The 21,708-nt window shown below is 46.2% G+C and overlaps 1 protein-coding gene across 2 annotated transcripts in view; it reads left to right on the forward strand.

The window, feature by feature from the left end:
• The first annotated feature begins 6,516 nt into the window (after positions 1–6,516).
• Positions 6,517–21,708, forward strand: part of FAM117A (family with sequence similarity 117 member A) — a 52,835-nt gene continuing 37,643 nt past the window's right edge. Inside the window, exon 1 of one of the 2 annotated variants that reach the window (XM_030808020.1) lies at positions 6,517–6,776. In XM_030808020.1, coding sequence (XP_030663880.1) covers positions 6,581–6,776 — 196 coding nt within the window. In that variant the 5' untranslated portion in view covers positions 6,517–6,580. The remainder of the gene's footprint in view (positions 6,777–21,708) is intronic. The other variant, XM_030808022.1, reaches the window with a different exon arrangement.

The raw sequence follows: 21,708 nt of genomic DNA on the forward strand, positions 1-21,708 counted from the left end.
GGTGTGATTACAGGTGTGAGCCACCACGCCTGACCAATTCTATTATTTTTAAGTATATTTATAGAATTGCGCGACCATCACAACATTCTAGCATAGAAACGTTCCCATCACCCCAAAGAGTTCGAAAAAGTGTCCATTGGCAGGTAATCCCTGCTCCCACTTCCAGTCCTAGGCAATCACAAATCTGCTTGCTCTCTCTATAAATTTGCATTTCTGGACATTTCATATACATGGAATCATATAATATGTAGTTCTTTGTGCCTGGCTTCTTTCATTTAGCATAATGTTTTCAAGGTCCATTCATGCTATAGCAAATATCAGTAGCTTGTTCCTTTTTGTTGCTGAAAAGTACTCCATCTAAATTCTTTTTTTTTTTTTTTTTTTTGATACAGAGTCTTGCTCTGTCAACCAGGCTGGAGTGCAGTGGCACGATCTCAGCTCATGGCAACCTCTGCCTCCTGGGTTCAAGCAATTCTCCTGCCTCAGCCTCCTGAGTAACTGGGATTACAGGCAAGCACCACCACGCCTGGCTAATTTTTGTATTTTTAGTAGAGACAGGGTTTCACCACGTTGGCCAGGCTGGTCTCAAACTCCTGACCTCGTGATGGGCCCACCATGGCCTCCCAAAGTAGTGGGATTAGTGGGATTACAGGCTTGAGCCACCATGCCTGGTCCTAAATTCTTTTAGAAGTTATTTATGTTTTGAGGCAGCACTGAACGGGATCCAGAAGTCCTGGTCCTTTGCTTGTCTCTGATTTGCTGAATGGCCTCTGACAAGTCCTCCCCTTGTCTGGGCATCTGTTTCTAGGTCTGTAACGTGAGAGGGTGAATCACATATAGTTTCTACTGTTTCTTCCAATCGTTCGTTTAAAATCTACTTTGTATTTTTCTTAGAGTGCCATTAAGTCCAATATTCTAGAGTTTATTTATTTATTATTTATTTACGTATTTATTTATTTTTTGAGATGGAGTCTTGCTCTGTCGCCCAGGCTGGAGTGCAGTGGCGCGATCTCAGCTCACTGCAAGCTCCGCCTCCTGGGTTCACGTCATTCTCCTGCCTCAGCCTCCCGAGTAGAGTAGCTGGGACTACAGGCACCCGCCACCATGCCCGGCTAATTTTTTTTGTATTTTTGTTAGAGACAGGGTTTCACCACGTTAGCCAAGATGGTCTCGATCTCCTGACCTCGTGATCCACCTGCTTCAGCCTCCTAAAGTGCTAGGATTACAGGCGTGAGCCACCACGCCTGGCCTATTCTAAAGTTTTAATGTCTCTGATCCTACATTTACCCTTTACCTGTTTGAAAACTTCCACCATATCATTTATTGTCAAGGATGAGAATCTTCATTTTATTTTATTTTATTTATTTATTTATTTTTGAGACGGAGTCTCATTCTGTCACCCAGGCTGGAGTGCAGTGGCACTCGGCTCACTGCAGCCTCCCCCTCCCGGGTTCAAGGGATTCTTCTACCTCAGCCTCCAAAGCAGCTGGGACTACAGGCACACGCCACCATGGCCAGCTAATTTTTGTATTTTAGTAGAGACGGGGTTTCACCATGTTGGCCAGGCCGGTCTTGAACTCCTGATCTCAAGTGATCTGCCCACCTCAGCCTCCCAAAGTGCTGGGATTACAGGCATGAGCCACCACACCCAGCCGAGAATCTTCATTTTAAAAGGACTGCCATTTAGCAAGGAAAGTAGATGGCCACAGAGAGCAAAAGGAGACTGAAGGGGTGAATGTCAGCCAGTCTGAGTGAAGAAGGAACAAGTGAGAGAACTAAGAAAGAAGACAGCATGTTGTGGGCCACAGCAAGGGACAAAATGAGTCACAGAAAGTACCGAAGGTCAAAATCCAGGCCATCTGGCTACCCTGAGAGTAAGAGGGAAGGGACGCAGGGAGAGGGACGCACCAGAGTGGGAAGAGATGCTGAGGGCTAGGACCCCCCCCACACACACACTGTTCCCATAACCTCATTCATTCCCTCAACCCTCCTTCCCAATCCCTCTAAGGCTGCTTTGCTCCTTCAGTTCTGACCCCATTTCCTCAGGATCTTGTTCCCTGAGGAGCCAGTCCTGACATTTCAGACAGAGGCTGAGTAAAGGAGGTAGGTCGGAAAGAGACACAGTGTATCTGCATCATCTTATTTTCTGTTTTATTATTTTGGAACTTGGAGAGGGGGAGCAAAGATGTAAGCACTTAGAATTTACTAGGAAGTTCAGAGACCGTCTTCCAGGTACCAAGGAATACCAAGACTTCTCTAGTCTGCTGAATAATTGCTACTGGGTGTCATATTTTGAAGGGTAAAAATAGTGATTTGAAACTCCCATTCTTGTTGGTTCCTGTGGCATAAATGGAGGCACAGGGTGGAATTCAAGGTGCCCTGGATGTAGGCCCAGCGAGGTCCTTCAGGAGTGGAAAGTTCCTCTCGATTCAGTAGCCAGCAGGGTAAGGCTTCCCTGCTGATCCTCTGATCTGCCAAAAGTCCCCACAGCCTTTTGCCCTTGGTAGTCTCTTAGACCCTTGCAAGCTTTGAAGACTTGAAACCTCATAGGGACTGCTTGGGGAATGGCTATATCTCTGACTTACACCTGTAGGAAAAATAATGCCAATTCTCATGTATTTCTGACATTTAGCTGTGGACAACCCAAGAATGCCAAGAGCATGCTGCAGTCAAGGGCCTAAGCATTTGCTGTTGGAAACCCATAAAGCCAATAGGTCTCTTACAGATTAAAAAAAATTATTGATACACTTAGTATCTATAATCCTCTACTTTTTTTTTTTTTTAGACAGAGTCTTGCTCTGTCGGCCAGGCTGGAGCACAGTGGTGCAATCTTGGCTCACTGCAGCCTCCGCCTCCTGGGTTCAAGCAATTCTCTGCTTCAGCCTCCCGAGTAGCTGGGATTACAGGCGCCTGCTACCATGCCTGGCTAATTTTTTGTATTTTTAGCAGAGACGGGATTTCACCATCTTGGCCAGGCTGGTCTTGAAATCCTAACCTGGTGATCCACCTGCCTCGGCCTCCCAAAGTGCTGAGATTACAGGCATGAGCCACCACGCCCGGCCAGTCCTCTACTTTTGATGTTTTTGAGTGTCATCCTCTGACCCAAAGTCTCTGAAAGCAGGAACCAGGTCATGTATCCCAAATGAAATAGCATCTATCCCAGGGCCACTTCTGCATCCAGGCTTCAAGGCCTGGTGGGTTGTGAACTTCAGCATAGGGACAATATCTCTGAACATTATTGTCATTCAGAGCTCAGTGCCTAGCTCAGTGTCTGGCACATAGTTGTCATTTCAATAAATTTGTGATGAGCTAATTAATTAATGGCAATGATGTTGATAAGGATGACAGTAAGGGCAGTGGCAAAGGTTTTGTTGCAAGTTATATGCTTTGTAATGAATGCAAGTCATCTCCCCTTAGCAGCACACAGCCTCCCCAAAGCCAAGGCTTCTTTCATTGGAGGAAGCAGACGGGTTAATCTTCAGATGTAGTCCTTATCCTCCCATCATGCCCATGCCAGGAGAAGCTATCAGTGATAGAGAAGAGAATAAGAGACAGCTGGTTGGACATGATACCTAGTAAGGAGAGGACCAAATTCTCCTATGCATGCCTCCCTTCTCACTCCTCCAGCTAGGATCAACTTTAGTGTCTTGCCAGCAACTTATCACGAAAGACCATGACTTTCTGGACTCAGAAGATCCATTTCTTCAGCTATACCACCTCCACTGCCTTTTTTTCTACCATCCAGGTTCTTAATTTCTGGTACCTTGGCTTTGGAATAAAGTTTAAACACAGTATCCATGGAACCATGCACATTACTCCTCTCTCTGAGGGAAGAAAGCATCTGTACAATAATGTGTCGCCTTATTTTTAGAACAAGTCGATCAGGGATGATTCTGGCACAGAGAGAGGAAGCCACTTACCCAAAGTGTTTCAAGATCCTCATCCTAGGGCTTTACTTCTAAACACACATTGTCTGGCTCAGCCAATAAACAAAAACCACTCATCATCTCCTAAGATTGAGAATTTACATGTTGAGGGGTCCTAACATAGTATAAGTTGTCAAACAAGAAAAGCTTTCAAAAGACCAACTAGTCTACCTTTTGCCTCTCAGGCAGGACCAATGGTCTAGAAATTGAGTGTTGGTTGGGAAAGCATTGAATCTGGAGTCAAAAGACCAAGGATGTAAGTCCTAGGTCTGCCATTTACTAAGATGATCTTGGGCAAGTCACCTAGCCTCTGTAGGACTTAACCTCCTGAAGAATGAGGACAATAATATCTGCATTTTCTGCCTTACATACCTATTGTGATAATTAAATGAGATAATGTATGTGAAAGCTATAAAACACTAGACAGATGTTAATTTTAACATCTTAATCAGATTTGCATCTTTGGAGACCCTTTATGTAAGATGTAAACAGTAATCCTGTGTTCTTAAGAAAATTTTACACTCATAGAGATCAGGAGCTCAGCTCTGGAGTCAGGCTACCTGGGTAATCTTGGGCATGTTACTGTATTTCTCCCTGAAATCTCAATGAAGAGGAAATAATACCCATTTCACAAGTGCGGTCTTGAGCATTAAATAAGATAAGGTATGCATGGTACTTAACATGTACCTATCGTGGAGAAAGGAATTCAATGAATATCATTACTGATTTTATTAATGAAGATGTGAGGCAGGGTGGTTCAATATGATGTGTTAGAGATCTGAGCTAGGAATCAAAAGGACTCACTTCTTTGGACTTCTGTTTCACTACTTGTACCATGGTAAGAATTTATGTTTTTCCCTTTCCAGATTGTCATAAGGATTTCTTAAAAGTATATGAAGAATTTGAACTACTTGAAATTGAGGAACAATATAAATGCAAGGTATCTTTTTTCAACTGAGTTAATTAAGCTTATAAAGACTGAGTTTTTAATCAGTTCATCAAGTTTTGTTTATTCTTCTCTGTCTTTGATTAGGTTGTCCTCTTCATGGAAAAGTAGTACAGCATTTCTTCAATCAATTAAAAAAACAATTCGAATGTCAGATCTTGAAGTAAATCCTTCAAAACTGCAAGAGTACACTCTTTGCAAAGAAAACCTTTTTTCAGTATGTTCCATTGCCTCAATTCATTAAGTGTATGTAGGCTAATTTTAATATTCAACCCACTCTTGAATTTCTACTTTGGGTATTATCTACTTTCAATATTTAATCCCAGAATGACCTCTCCTTGCCTCACAGCAGGCTCCCAGATTACCTCTTTTTCTCTGATTAGTTAGTATGGCTTCAGGGAATATCTTCTTTTTAACATTAAACTGGGCAAAAACAGAAATAGAAAGAAAAATCTGTAGCAAGATCAAAAATAGAATTCACAGCTAAATATAAATCTGGAGGGAATTATTCAATTATTTGAATGGTCCCTAATCACAGACAATCCAGGGTTGATTGACTTTTGCTTTTTCCATATGTAGAACAAAATGGTTAACAAATACCAAGAGTAATATTTTTTTCTTTTGAAGCATAATACTTTTTAATAGTATCTTAAATGTTATTTTCTTTCCCAAATCCCTTTATATACATTACATCATGTGCTTTTCACAACAGCATGCATTCTCTTTGGGGACCTTCCAGTCTCATTTTGACTTGTAAGTCAGCCAGCATTGATCTGGGAAGACAAGGATTTGTTAACGGAGTCGCGGTGCAAACTTGGGCAAGTTTTTCAGTCGCTTTGTTCCTTTCACTCTGCTGAGCTAGACTTGGAGTGGACGACTCTGAAGGGAAATTCCCTGCTTCTTTTCAGAGTCCCAATTTAATTTACAGGCTAGCAATTGTTTTTTTAAGGTTGGATCAACACCAAGTAGGGACTTGGAAACGTGGAGAAAGACAGATGTGAGTGTCACATGAGGCAAGGTCGCCATTAAATGCACAAATATAATGCAAATCACATGCAAATGATATGCAAACCTTGCATTAATTTGTAGGATCTTAGTTTGGAGCTTGTAAGTAGCACTGAGATCCTATAAGGATTTAAAACTAACGTTTTTTAGGTTAAATTAAATGTAATACTTTTTGAAGGTATATCGCTTTCTCTGTGATTCAGGGACTCAACTGTTCAAAGTTTGACACTGCTGCCTACTCCCGTCCCCCAAAATTATTTCACTAGTGTTTGATTCCAACCTACACTCAGCGCCGCCCCCACTCCCCAGCGCTGCCTGACGTCACGTGACATTATATTTGCATACTACCTGGGACTGGGTGCGACGCTCCCGTATTCTGCGTCTTCTCATTGGTGGCGCTGGAGAACCAGCCCTCTTCTGTACAGGCCAATCAGCAGCTCTTGGGATGTTGGAAAACCGAAGGGGGCGGTGTGAGGGTGGGGTCTTGGCTTAGATCGCTAGGCACATCGACCAATCATCCTCGGGAAAGGGAAGGTTAAGCTGTGGATTGGCTGTGGTGGAAGGTCTGGGTTTCCGCAGTCCAATGACAGCTCTAGGATGAGGAGGCCGGTCCCCGCCCTGTAGAGCAGATAAGCAGCGGCAGCGGGGGTTGGGGGGCTGTGTGGGGCTCGCAGTGGGGCTGAGGCAGGCAGTCGGGCGAGCCATGGCGGGAGCCGCAGCGGGCGGCAGAGGCGGAGGTGCCTGGGGGCCGGGACGCGGAGGGGCCGGGGGGCTCCGGCGGGGCTGCTCTCCCCCAGCCGCCGCCGGCTCCCCCCGGGCTGGGCTGCAGCCGCTCAGGGCCACGATCCCCTTCCAGCTGCAGCAGCCGCACCAGCGCCGGGACTGGGGTGGCCGTGCAGGTGAGCCGGGCCTGGAGCGGGTGCCGTGGGAGGAGCCGTTGGGGGAGGGGGGGGCGCGTGACCGCGGGAGGGGGACGGGGAGAAGTGTGAGGGGAAAGTGGATGGGGGCGAGGGAAGAGAAAGGGGGCGTTCAGAGTCTATGAGGGCAGAGGGAGCAAGAGCGAGGAGCTATGAAACGTGGGGAGCCTCGCTGGGACGGAGTGTGCGGGGAGTCGGGTCCCGGAGGTGAAGGGAGGGACCTGGCAGATGGAGGCTGGCTTTGGGGGCGTAACCGAAAAGTGGGCAGAGGTGTCGTGTGGGGTGAGTGGAAGATGCAGGGGGTGGGAGCGAGGCGTGAGGAGGAGTGGCGCGTGGTGGGGGCGCCCCGTGCGGATGGCTGGCGCTGGGAGCAGGAGTCGGTGGGCGCTGGACGCCTGCACGGGGAGGGGGAGGGGCATGGAGTAGAGCCCCGTGCAGCCATGTGTTACTTCTCCAGCTTCAGTTTGGCCCCAGCATCCCTCTCTACTGCGCTGGAGTTCCATTCTCCACCACTTCACGTGCGCTTCCCTTTATGCCACCTCCTGGAGCTGATTTCATCTCAGCCCGTTGGACTAAGTTAGTTTAACGGCTTTTACCGTGGTGCAAATGCCACGCTCCCTACCTCCTTCTCCCTGTGTCCCAGAAGTTGTATGTTCCCAGATTCTTGACCTGTTTAATATGGCTGTCTCATTCCAACCATCGTTTGTGTAAGAGCGTGTGTGTGTGTGTGTGTGTGTGTGTGCGTGTGTGTGTAGCGGGGGGAGACGTGGGCAGTTTTGCCCCCTGCCTTTCTTTCTACCCCCTCCACCCGTCTACCCACCAAGGCTGTTTTGTCCTGGGCATTGCAGCCAACGTGGCAGTGGGGTAAGGGCTACAGTCAAGTGCACGGTGGCAAGTACCCCACTTTCTGAACAGCGCTGAAATGGGTTCTTAATAACAGCTTGATGTGGTGGCTGTGGGGAAACTAGGGAGAAGCGAACTTAACCTTGCTTTGATACTCAAATCTGTGACGGATCCCACAAATTCAAGTACTTAGAAAGGGGAAAAGGAACCTACTTGCATGAGGAGGTTGGCAATAAGTTGAAAGTGAGGCTTGCATTTGATTCACACCAGATGTGAAAAGATCAGTGCACACTTCCAAAGCCAGAGCCTCTACCAAATGTACAAAAGTCATGATTCCTGCCATCTTAACGGTTAATGACATTCTCTAAACCAGAGTCTCTTGAGCTTCTGATGATTACTAAGACTAGTTACTGCACATCTTGCTTCTGCAGGGCTATTACAGAAGTAGTAGCTACTACAGGGCTACTCCTTGCTAGGTAGGAATGGGATTAAGAGGATCTCTGAGGTAGAAAGCCCTGAAGTCTTTCTGGACTTTTCACTATGTATGTTAGCATCACATCTTTGGATGCAGAAACTTGGTCAAATCTGGTAGCAAGATGGTGACCAAGTAGTAAGTATGTTTAGAATCCGGTGGTGCAGAGTAAGGCAATGCCCAGACTAACTCATGCCTATCATGAGTTATAAAGCAAACCACAAGACTACAAACCTGTTGGTTTTGTTTGGGCTTCCTTGAAACCCCGGGAAGTTGGTAGAACAAGAACCAGAACCTTAGTCACTTTTAGTGGAAAACAACAGAAAGCCTCCCTGTATAGTAGCTGGAAACTGATTAGCAATCATATTTTAAGATCAGTTATTTTGTGTCTATTATAGAACTAATATTAAAAGGACAATTGCTGGTGGATGCTGTGGAAGGGGGAAGAATGTAGGTTTGGATGTCTGGGTTCCTTACATGGCCTGCTCCTTTTATAGAGCCAGAGGCCCTGGGATACTGGTAGAAATATAGGAAGCTAGAGCTCTGCATAACTTGTCAGGTGATTTAAGGCAAGTTGGCTGGACTCTTGCTTATAGATTGGGCTGATCAATAATTTATCCACCTATTAATATCCTAGAAGCGTTAATAAGGCATTCGCCTAGTTGGTAGTGGGGGGGATTATCTGTAGATTTTCAGTATGGCAGGAGAGGGGAAAAAATAGGAGAAGAGAGTAGCCAGAGCATGTGGCCTTCTTTGTGGCCAGGCATTAGGGGAATGTACCTGGCCTCTGTTTTGGAGGCACATCAGGGCTTTTACATGTTAACTTCAGCCCACATACGTGTTCACATTATTTCCATTCCTTGGCCTTGGAAAGCACCAGAGGTGGTTTTCTCTAGGACAGTAGAGTATATGGGATAAAAGGAAACCCCTTATAGTCATAAACCTTTAAGAGATTGGCACTGGGAGGTGGAATGCCTGGGTTTTAAATCCGGGTTCTGCCATTTACTAGTTGTGTGGCTTTGAGGAAGTTCTTTCTGTGTCTTAGTTTCCTCATCTGTGGATAATGATATCTATATCATAAGAATTAAATGAGTGAATAGAAAGTGCTTAAAACGTGCCTGGCACATGAGAAGTGCTATAAAAGTGTTTGCTGCTGCTTATATTATTATTCTCTCTGCTCGCCAAGGTGAGAGCACTGTTGGCCAGAGCCCATTGCCTTTTCAGGCTTCAAAGAGCAAACCCAGATTGATCTGAAACCAGTACTGCAGGTTTCAGAATTTCAGGGCCTCCTCTTGCATTTTTATTCCTTCATCTTTTAAAATGAGCTTTCTAAACAGAGCTCTGAAACCCAGCTGTTTAAAAAGGCATGTGAGCTGTGACTGGGCTTCAGGAACAATTAAGTGTCGTCACTGTTTCTCTTGCCCATCTCAAAGTGATGTAACGCTCAGGGCTGTGCAGTTATCTCCCCACCACACATCCTGCTGTGTTCTTGAGAAGATATATTAGACCTTGTGAAAAGGGTTCTGGTGTAAAGAGCAGGATTTGCCTTCTGCAACCATTCATCCATAAGGTATGTCTTCGTAAAATGAGGAATGGCCTCATTTTTATGAACCTGGGCTAGGAGTGAGGAAGGCTGAAGAGAGTGGAGAGAAAAATGAAAGACAACTCTAAAAAAGCTAAGAGCCATTATTGGGTAATAGAAACCTAAGATAAATTTCTTACTGCAATTCTCCCTTAAATTAAATTCTCTTTTGTGTCTTATGTCAGTTAGAGGCTGCTAACTTTTATGCTCTTCCAGGACCATGATGAAGGACAAAATAGGACTAGGAGGTGAATTGTTCTGGGTTCCAGTCTTACCTATCTTGTTTAGCATGTCTGTTTATATGTCCCTAGAATGAAGATAATATTTAATCTAGCTTTGCAAATTATTTCTCCAGTGGACCAGCCCCACTGGGACCAGCTGGGTGCCAGGGAAGCTAAATGCTGCCTTGGAACCTCCTCTGACCACCAGAATCTTCTTTAACCAGGATTGGCAGTTATGGTCTACAGGCCATATCAGCCCTGGGCCTATTTTTGTAAATAAAGTTTTATTGGAACCAGCCACACTGCTTCATTTAAATATTGTCTAGGGCTGCTTTTTTTTGCTGTCGGTGGTGCAGTGAAGAGTTGTGATAAAGACTGTAGGGCCCACAAAGCCTAAAATATTTACTATATGTCACTTTACAGAAAAGTTTGCCAACTCTTGTCTCAAACAGTGTACCTGTTTTTCCTATATAAAGATCAGTTTCAAATGAGGTTTCAAATATAAACCTCAGAAAATTCTAAGGGGGTAAAGAAAACAAACAAGCCTGTAGTCCCACTAATATTTTAAGGCAAAAGAAAAGAGGGTCACCTGCTTCCAGTCAGTTCTCAATCTTTGCAGAATATCGTCATGTGTGAATCCAGCCTCTCCACCCCCACCATTGTCAGGTGATGTGTTCAGTAGACATAAGCTAATCTGAATTTACATAAAAGCTTAACTGTTAGGCAAATTTGCCCCCTCTCCTCTCTTAACCCATTTCCCTCAACCTGACAACCCACAACTGCGGTGAACACATTTCAAAATCAGATAGAAATTACTTTAGACTTATCTTCTGTTTTGAATTTTTCTCATTACCTTTTATTTTTCTGAACAGATTATGGAGAGCTGGCAGTAGTCATGGTTGCCCTAAAATATTGGCTTCCCCACGGGGACATAAGAAGGGTAATTTATATCAAATGTCGATTAGGTTCCCCAGGATGGCTGTTTTGTGAATACAAGGCTGCAGTGCTTATATTATTAAATCGTTAAACTCCTTTCTTTGCAATGCTTTGAAAACTTATTTCTTGGGGGATAGGTGTTTAGATAGGTCTGGAACCATAAAAAGGAGGCTGCATATTAGAGACCCTAAGAGAAAGCCCTCAGCAAACTGGTCCATGTGGCTACTGGTGCCAGAAACAGCCTGGAGATTAGAAGAGAGTTCCAACCTTTCTATGCCAAGGCATCATCTTGCTATAATGAGGCCTGGGGGTGCAGTTAAAACCCTTTAAGAGCTACAACTGCCCTTCTAAAACCTGTGATTGAGGCAGCTTCTGTTTGGGAAGCATTAAAGCACCAGACACTTCCTAGCCCAACACTGCTAACTGTTGCTTTTGACAGCTTTGCCAGCACCAGGCACATACGTGGTCAGCAAAATGCACTGCTGAAGCATCTGACTCTTAAATGTTATCACCAGCGATGACATCCTTGAATTTGGGGGCTAGCTGCTTAACTGCTTTATCTCTTTGGTACCCAAAGGAGTGTGAGTCCATGTGTTCTTCAGTATTTTGGATAGCAAAGGATTATATAGTACGAGAAGGTCTTACTTATATAACATAAAGCTAAGAGATCTTAAACCATTTGAGGTCAGTGTCAGAGGGGTGAGAACAACAGTGGGCTGTGATGGCAAGAGGACATTGTTCTCTCACATTCTAGACATAGATAGATCTTTAGAAAGTTGGAAGCAGTAATGCAAAACTTTCATAGTGATGGTGCTAATTTGGGTGTTACCACAGTGGTTGGTGGGCTTTAATAGCCAAGAGAATACTATGCCTATATTTTCTGCTGAATTCAGTTTATTTTGTTTTGTTTTGTTTTGTTTTGTTTTTTTTGTTTTTTTGTTTTTTTTTTTGAGACAGAGTCTTGCTCTGTCGCCCAGGCTGGAGTGCAGTGGCGCAATCTCTGCTCACTGCAAGCTCTGCCTCCCGGGTTCACGCCATTCTCCTGCCTCAGCCTCTCCGAGTAGCTGGGACTACAGGCGCCCGCCACCACGCCCGGCTAATTTTTTTTTTTTTTGTATTTTTAGTAGAGACGGGGTTTCACCGTGGTCTCGATCTCCTGACCTCGTGATCCGCCCGCCTCGGCCTCCCAAAGTGCTGGGATTACAAGCGTGAGCCACCGCGCCCAGCCTTGAATTCAGTTTATTTTGAATGGTGTGATGGGCATCAGGGCCCCACTATTCCTTGATCTTAGAAGAACTGTTAAAGCATCTTCCTCCAGATTCTTAGATGACTCACATAGAGCCTTCCTGCTAAAGGATTCAGACTTTCGGGTTTGGCATGTTCTGAGGGGCAGGTCTGGTTATGGAGTTCTTACTAACACTATCACGTTTGACTCTAGCTCAAGTGTTCTGACTAGACCTGCCTGGGCTTACCCTTACTCCACAGACAGTTTGGAGCCCTTTTATTTTATTTATTTATCTATTTATTTATTTTATTATTATTATTTTTTTTTTGAGACAGTCTCGCTCTGTCACCCAGGATGGAGTGCAATGGCACAATCTTGGCTCACTGCAACCTCCGCCTCGCAGGTTCAAGCAGTTCTCCTGCCTCAGCCTCCCAAGTAGCTGGGACTACAGGTGCCCACTACCATACCCGGCTAATTTTTATATTTTTAGTAGAGACGAGGTTTCACCATATTGGCCAGGCCGGTCTCAAACTCCTGACCTTGTGATCCACCCGCCTCAGCCTCCCAAAGTACTGGGATTACAGATGTGAGCCACTGCACCCGGCCTATTTATTTATTTTTTGGAGACGGACTCTCACTCTGTTACCCAGGCTGGAGTGCAATGACACGATCTTGGCTCACTGCAACCTCCACCTTCAGATTCAAGCGCTTCTCCTGCCTCACCTTCCCAAGTAGCCAGGATTACAGGCGTGCACCACCATGCCCAGCTAATTTTTTTGTATTTTTATTAGAGACAGGGGGGTTTCACCATGTTGGCCAGGCTGGTCTCCAACATCTGACCTCAGGTGATCTGCCCACCTCGGCCTCCCAAAGTGCTGGGATTACAGGCGTGAGCCACCACACCTGGTCCTGGAGCCCTTTTAAAGCAGTGGAAAGGAAAACTTTGGGTGTCACTCCCAGTTCAGAGCAAAGGTAGATGCTCACCAGAGAGTTAGTGAGAGTGGACAGTCTCTTCTTGGGTTAGTAAGCTCTGCCATCCTTTGAGATGCATGTTACCCTTCTTTGTCACAGAAGTGGAAACAGGGAAGAGTAGAAGCAAAGAAAGAATGGGTGGGAAATCTGGTCAGTTTCCCCCCTTCGTCTAGGTTCAATCTTCACAGAGGGCTCCATTATTTGGTTTGCAGGGTATGAATTAACCAAACATTAGCCAAATCTACTCACATTATTAGGTCAAAAACAAATCCTGATCTCAGAAAGGGAAGAGTTGTGGATGATATTTGAAATTTCTAAGTTATCTGTGCCCCAGTTTTCTCCAGTCGTGTGGAGCTCATGAAGGGGCCGTTGTTGTTGGCAACAGCTGGGTGGTGGGTTCTCATAACAGCTGGCTGCTAGTGTTCCGGCTCAGTTTGTGGTCCCCACCAAACCTCCTGGTTTGGAAAACTCTGCCTGGCACTGTGCTTTCCCCTCAGGGTCACTACAAAGCTGAATGCCGAGCCTTGCAGTCATTTAAATGCTTCCCCTCAGGCCCACATATGCCTCGATCGACCCTTACTGTGTGGGAGCACTGCAGCTAATCAAGGGTGGCTTTAATGAACTTAAAAGAATGCTATCGAAGTATTTCATAATAGAAAAACTTCAAGTCCAGGCCCTGGGGGACCTGGAACTGAAGTCCAGGCCATGTACAGACATTTACCCTGCCCTGCTCAGGCATACAGGTTTGTGGATTTGCTCAGGAGCCCCCAAGAGTTGCTGGGGGGGTGGGGGACAGATGGAGTGCCTTTAGCTCAGCTCTGCCTACACATTAGCAGTTTGAGCTCCCAGCTCCCCAATAAAAGGGGTGGAGGCTGGGGGAGGCCTGGGAGGACTCAGAGGGTTTTGATTGCTCTGAAGCAGCTGGCCTGTGATCAAGGGTTGAGGAGTTTTCTCTCAGAGACTGCCTGAATGTGGCTTCTTAGAGGATGGATGGTATTTGACAGAACAAAGCTGTAAGCTGTAGGTTTGGGGTGCCTCCTCTCTCTCTCTCTTTTTTTTTTTTTTTTTTTTTTGAGGCAGAGTCTCATTCTACAGCTCACGCTGGAGTGCAGTGGCGCGATCTTAGCTCACTGAAACCTCCACCTCTCTGGGTTCAAGCAATTCTCCTGCCTCAGCCTCCCAAATAGCTGGGACTACAGACGTGTGCCACCATGCCCAGATAATTGCTGTATTTTTGGTAGAGATGGGGTTTTACCATGTTGGCCAGGCTGGTCTCGAACTCCTGACCTCAAGTGATCCGCCTGCCTTGGCCTCCCAAAGTGCTGGGATTACAGGTGTGAACCACCACGCCTGGCCTTTGTCTCTTTTTTTTTTGAGAGATGGGGTCTTGCTCCGTCACCCAGGTTGGAATCCAGTAATACCATCATAGCTCACCATAGCCTCCTGGGCTCAAGCCATCCACGGGGTGCCTCCTTTCTGACTCTGAACTCTCTATCTTGTAAATGAAGGATGACTTTTCCAGGGAAGCCATGTTTGTTAGGGGGCAGCCTAGTTCACCCCCAGCTCTGCCACTTGAGTCTTTTATTATTTGATCCTAAATGAAGACATGCAGGAGAGCACCAAGGTATTACCTCCTCAAAGGTCAAAGGAAGGATTAATGTGCAACTCTAAAAGCAGATTGCTAACACATCCATAAGTGAATAAAATATAAATTCAAGCTGGAGGAGGCAAAGAATGAAGAAATACTCAGTGTTTGGTGAGGTTACTCAGAGGAAACTACTGGGATGTTTTGAATAGGCTTTAAAAAAAAGTGTCAATATATTATTCTCCCTAAGTTTAAATTTTTACTCTCTCCTTTCCTTTCCCTTTCAAAAGTGACATTGTTTCGCCTTGTCTAGTCAGCTATATTCCTTATTTTTCTCAAACCTCTTGAGTCCCTTCTGCCGTATACTGGAAATTGTGTGCCTGCCTTTTTAAGAGTAGGCACCTCACGTTTCAAGTTCAAGTGCAATGGAACTCACCCTGCAGCTTGAACAGATTTGAGTGTTTTTGCAGAGGGAGGGCCAGGGCAGATGGGGAGTGTCATGCTCAATAAATACTTTTTGGATTGAGTTGCTGGGAAGGCAGCAGAGTGGGGAGAGTAAGCCACACCTCCCCCAGGCTCACTCAGAATGGTCTTTCCCACTTCTGGTCCCCACATACTGTTCCCCCTCCATAATACCTCTCTTCAGCTACTTACAAGGCAAAACCCCCCGAAGTGTTAGTATTCTCTCTTTCTTTAAATCACTGGTCTCCTATTCATCCTGGTCATTGGGCTTGAAGCCCGGTTGGTGGCAAAGACGTGGCATTTCCATAGATGTCATTGCTAGGCCTGTAGGTTCTTTTCCCAACACACTTACAGCTAGAGGGTGAGCTTGGGCAGTTACCAGGTCGATCCATGGAAACAGCCAGTGTGTAAGATTTTGTTATGATTTTGTTAAAAAGCCAGACTGCCTGGCTTTAGGCTTTGAAGTGGATATGGTGAGACGCCAAGGAGACCAAGATGAATGCTAACTGTCTTTTCACTCCAGGTAGATTTTTGCCAACTTCCTAGTAGTGTTCTGTGTAGCAAGAAGATGGAGGAAAACAAAATCTGGATCAGTGGCTTTTCTAGGCCAAGGAGGAGAATTATCTGTTGGCCCTAGGATGGCTTCAGAGGTGTGATCAGGCTGAAAGCGCCCCTCTCCCAAGCCAGCCACCATCCTGTGATAGCAGGCACTGCTATTTCTCCTCCCACCAACCACCAGATAGGGAAGTGCAAGAAAGAGATGCTTGTTACCACTTCGCAGGCCCTGGACACTTACACTGTTGTCCACAGAGTCTCTGTTCCCTGCCTTTTTTTTTTTTTTTTTTTTTGAGACGGAGTTTCACTTTTGTTGCCCAGGCTGGAGTGCAATGGTGCGATCTTGGCTCACCACAACCTTCACCTCCCAGGTTCAAGCGATTCTCCTGCCTCAGCCTCCCGAGTAGCTGGGATTACAGGCATGCACCACCATGCCCAGCTATTTTTATATTTTTAGTAGAGACGGGGTTTCTCCATGTTGGTCAGGCTGGTCTCGAACTCCCGACCTCAGGTGATCCACCCGCCTCAGCCTCCCAAAGGGCTGGGATTACAGGTGTGAGCCACTGCGCCTGGCCGAAAATGGCTTTTTTAACCTGCCCAGCTGGGTGTAAGTTTGAACAGAGTGAAAATGTGATTGGGAGCATAGTCAGCTTATCTTACCCCCTCTTCCCTCCCTTCCTTCTCCTCTCTACCCCACACTCCTTTCCCTTTAAGAGTTTGCTGGGCTTGGCCGGCCATGGTGGCTCACGCCTGTAATCCCAGCACTTTGGGAGGCCGAGGCACGCGGATCACAAGGTCAGGAGATGGAGACTGTCCTGGCTAACACAGTGAAACCCCATCTCTACTAAAAATACAAAAAATTAGCCGGGCGTGGTGGCAGGCTCCTGTAGTCCCAGCTACTCAGGAGGCTGAGGCAGGAGAATGGCATGAACCCAGGAGACGGAGCTTGCAGTGCACCGAGATGGCGCCACTGCACTCCAGCCTGGGTGACAGAGCGAGACTCTATCTCAAAAAAAAAGAAAAAAAAAAAAAAAAGAGTTTGCTGTGCTCTGTGCATGTCTGGTTGCCCACGTGGCTTTGGGAAAACCACTCCTGATAACATGTGCACTCCCTGCCCCACAGCTGCAGGCTGGTGGAAAACTTGCCACACAGCCCCTGTTTGGGGATTGTCTTCTTAACTCCTGTCCATCAGATATGACATAAACCAGGGGTGGGGTTGGGGTGGGAGTGGATAGCATTTGGCATGATAGAGGGGATGCAGCCAGAGGGCTTTCACAATATGACATAGTCTGGATTTAGAAACTGGGGAGAGAAGGGCTATGTGAACCATATCCATGGGGGGTGTGCACATCTTAATGCTGAGAGCAGCACCTGGACTCTTTCTTACTGGAATCTGGAGTAGTTCTGTGTTCACAGAGGAAGACAAAAACAGTTGCTTCTATAGAAAGAAAGAGTCTCTGAATCTCAACTCTAAGGAGTCCAAAAATTCACCTGTATTTTTCAGGGAAATGGAGAATATAGATAGCATTAGGTTTTTTGTTTGTTTGTTTGTTTTTGAGACAGAGTCTCACTCTGTTACCCAGGCTGGAGTGCAGTGGCGTAGTCTCTGCTGACTGCAACCGCCACCTCCCAGGTTCAAGTGATTCTCCTGCCTCAGCCTCCCGAGTAGCTAATTTTTATATTTGTAATAGAAACAGGGTTTCACCATGTTGGCTAGGCTGGTCTCGAACTCCTGACCTCAGGTGATCCAACCACCTCAGCCTCCCAAAGTGCTGGGATTACAGGCGTGAGCCACTGTGCCCGGCCTTCATTAGTTTTGACAATATATTCTATTTGTTTAGCTCTGTGCTGCCTCTGATGGGAACTCTCAAATGTTTTTCATGCATCTTCTCAACAGTCCTGCAGGTGCAGGTGGCATTTGATTGTTTTGGCAGATAAGGAAACTGAGGCCCAGAAAGGAAGTACTTGTCCAAGACCAAATGACTAATAAGCCCCTTTTGCTTAATTAGGCAAAGGGCATTTCCTACATATGCAGAAAAAGTCCGTTGTGAATTTTGTCTCAGGCTGGCATCCACTGCCACCTGCCCAGCACACCTCCAGCATTTGTTTCTCCTCTGTTTATATACCTGTATTCCAGGAGCAAAGATTCATTTGTTAAGCTAAGTAAAAGAGAATTGGGGCCGGGTGTGATGGCTCACACCTGTAATCCCAGCACTTTGGGAGGCCGAGGCGGGCAGATCACTTGAGGTCAGGAGTTTGAGACTAGCCTGGCCAACATGGTGAAACCCCATCTCTACTAAAACTACAAAAATTAGCAGGGCGTGATGACACCTGCGTCTCGTCCCAGCTACTCGGAAGGCTAAGGTAGGTGAATCGCTTGAGTCCAGAGGCGAAGGTTGCAGTGAGCCAAGACTGCACCACTGCCCTCCAGCCTGGGTGACATAGTGAGACTCTGTCTCAAAAAAAAAAAAAAAGAATTGGAAACTGGGCTGCAAAGAAGTCCATTTCTTTCTTTAGCACCCCAAGGTGACTATCTACACCATAAATACTCACTTGGTGTGGGTAGTTGGAAGATGATGGTTACTATTAATACATTATTATATGTGTGATATGGTGGCGGCTTTTGAGTGTTTCCAGCTGGTTTGAGATATGCCATTTCCATGTAGAATGAGTAGCTAACCAGGGACAGATAGGACATAGGAGGCAGACCAGGTTTTTCTGCCTCTGTAGGGTGGTCATGGTTACTGAGCTTGGGGCAAGGCCGTGTTAGGGAGACATGCGAAGATGGATCTTACAGGAAAAGGTTTCTTATGTGTGATGATGTGAAACCCAGAAAAGCACCTGGGAATACATGTGGGTGATGCGTTCCTATGGCAGGGGCAGGGATAGATGCAAGTGGCATTGTGCCATGGTAATAGCTTAGTCCTCTCTATAGGGGACCCCTGGTGTAACCATCCCCCTACTTCTAGTGGGAAAGAAGCCTGGGGGGCGCAGGATCTGTCTGAGCTTGTCTCCCTCTCCTAGCTTTAGGTTAACTGAAAGTGGAGTCATTGTAATGTATGATAGTGCTCTTCTGAGGCAGGCATGTGCCCAGTAAGGGAAATAGCAAGGCCTTGAACTCTGGGAGAAAGCTCCATCTAGGGACTACGTATTACGGAGAATTGACTTCTTAGAGGTTATCTAACCTTCCCAAGTAGATTACAAGCCACTCTTACCTCCAAAGCATACTCTGTATAGAATTTTTGTTTTTTAATAGAGATGGGATCTCACTATGTTGCTCAGGCTGGTCTCAAACTCCTGGGCTCAAGTGATCCTCCTGCCTCAGCCTCCCAAAGTGCTCGGATTGCAGACGTGAGCCATTGCATCTGGCCTAGAAGTCTTTTTTTTTTTTTTTTTTTGAGATGGAGTCTCACTCTGTCGCCCAGACTGGAGTGCAGTAGTGGTGCAATCTCGGCTCACTGCAACCTCCATCTCCCGGGTTCAAGCAATTCTCCTGCCTCAGCCTCCTGAGTAGCTGGGATTATAGACACCCGCCACCATGCCTGGCTAATTCTTTTGTATTTTTAGTAGAGACAGGGTTTCACCATTATTGGCCAGGCTGGTCTCAAACTCCTGACTTTGTGATCTGCCCACCTCAACCTCCCCAAGTGCTGGGATTACAGACGTGAGCCACTGCGCCTGGCCCAGAAGTCGTTAATATTCTAATAACCATATGCTGTGTGAAACCTTTCTTGTTTATTTATTTATTTATTTATTTTTGAGACCGAGTCTCGCTCTGTTGCCAGGCTGGAGTACAGTGGTGCGATCTCATCTCACTGCAACCTCCGCCTCCCTGGTTCAAGTGATTCTCCTGCCTCAACCTCCCGAGTAGCTGGGACCACAGGCGCATGCCACCATGCCCAGCTAATTTTTGTATTTCTTAGTAGAAATGGGGTTTCACCATGTTGGCCAGGATGGTTTCGATCTCTTGACCTCGTGATCCACCTGCCTGGGCCTCCCAGAGTGTTGGGATTACAGGCGTGAGCCAGCATGCCCGGCTTTTTTTTTTTTTTGGAGACAGACATTGCTCTTGTTACCCAGGCTGAGTGCAATGGTGTGGTCTCAGCTCACTGCAACCTCTGCCTCCTGAGCTCAAGCAATTCTTCTGCCTCAGCCTCCCAAGTAGCTGGGATTACAGGCACACACCACCACACCAGGCTAATTTTTGTGTTTTTAGTAGAGACAGGGTTTCGTCATGTTGGGCAGGCTGGTTTTAAACTCCTGACCTCAGGTGATCCGCCTGCCTTGGCCTCCCAAAGTGCTGGGATTATAGGCATGTGCCATCGCACCCAGCTGAAACCTTTCTTTCCTAGTTATTTCCCAACTTCACAAGGTAAAATCCCATTACAACAAATATTACAAAAATGCTTCTGTATGATAAAGCTGTTTCCATGGTTCATATAAATGCTTTGTTGTTTTTTGTGGGGTTTGTTGTTTTTAAAAAAAGTAGTAACTAATAATCTTATATACCAAGCACTTTTTCTGGTACCTGTTCGTGTAATAGCTCATCTTTTTTTGAGATGGAGTTTCGCTCTTGTTGCCCAGGCTGGAGTGCAGAGGCACAATCTTGGCTCACTGCAACCTCTGCCTCCCGGGTTCAAGCGATTCTCCTGCCTCAGCCTCCCGAGTAGCTGAAATTACAGGCGCATGCCACCACGCCGGGCTAATTTTTGTATTTTTAGTAGAGATGGGGTTTCACCATGTTGGCCAGGCTGGTCTCGAACTCCTGACCTCAGGTGATCTGCCTGCCTCGGCCTCCCAAAGTGCTGGGATTACAGGCGTGAGCCACCACACCCGCCAGTAATAGCTCATCTCTAAAGCAGGAACACCTGAGTGCTTGCTGTTGGCATTGTAGACAAAGAAAAAGGAACAGAGCTGTGGAACCATCACCAAATAGCATGCTTCCTTCGCTTCCTCTTCATCTTGATCCTCCCCTCCTCCAGTAGTTCCCTGTTCTTTTCAAATAGAACACCACACAAGGAAACCCAACGAAGGAAAGTGTGTGTGTATGTGTCTGCATGTGAGTGTGTGTCTTGCATGTGGACATGTGGGTGTGTTTGAGCATGTGTAAGAAAAAGTGCATGTGAAGAAAGCAAACGGTAAAGCAAATGGGGCAGCTGTTAATAGGCGAATCTGTGTAAAGATTATATGGGTGTTCTATGTACTGTTCTTATTCTTGCATCTATAAATTTGAAGTTATTTCCAAATAAGATACTTAACACATGGATTTATGTGAGACTAATTTGACTGCACTAGGAGTTCTCTGGAATGGAAATTTTCTTCTACATCCTGATAACATATCTTACTCGCCCCATTTAACAGATGGAACAACTGACACCCAGAGGAGTTAAGTGATCAGTCTGAGTTCACATAGCACATTGGGGTGGAGGCAGGATGTGGGCCCAGGTATTGACCGTTATAGTAGGCCACCTCTTAGAAGACCATAGCTGGTCCTTACTACTCTAGCTGGACCAGGCTGGCGTCAGATTCTGAGAGCTGATTGGGTGCCCACTGCTGTGTGTCCCAGCCCAGTCCATGCCTCACATTTACCCAGCAGTGGAGTCAGCAGGGTTGCAGCTATATGCTGAAGCACACTGAGCATATTCAGGATGGCCAGGAACCTTCTAGAGAAACTGCTTCCTTAGGCTAAGAAACACTCTCACTGTGTTCTGCCCTCAACTCTCTCCATTTCTTTTTTTTTTTCTTTTTTTTTTTTTTTTTTGAGACAGAGTCTTGCTCTGTCACCAGGCTGGAGTGCAGTGGCGCGATCTCGGCTCACTGCAACTTCCGCTTCCAGGTTCAGGCGATTCCCCTGCCTCAGCCTCTCTAGTAGCTGGGACTACAGGCGCGTGCCACCATGCCCTGCTAATTTTTTGTGTATTTTAGTAGAGATGGGGTTTCACCATGTTGGCCAGGATGGTCTTGATCTCCTGACCTTGTGATCCGCCTACCTTGGCCTCCCAAAGTGCTGGGATTACAGGCGTGAGCCACCGTGCCCGGCCTTCATTTCTTAAAATACATG

Source organism: Nomascus leucogenys, unplaced genomic scaffold (assembly GCF_006542625.1).
Source record: "Nomascus leucogenys isolate Asia unplaced genomic scaffold, Asia_NLE_v1 Super-Scaffold_258, whole genome shotgun sequence".
Classification (NCBI taxonomy): Eukaryota; Metazoa; Chordata; class Mammalia; order Primates; family Hylobatidae; genus Nomascus; species Nomascus leucogenys.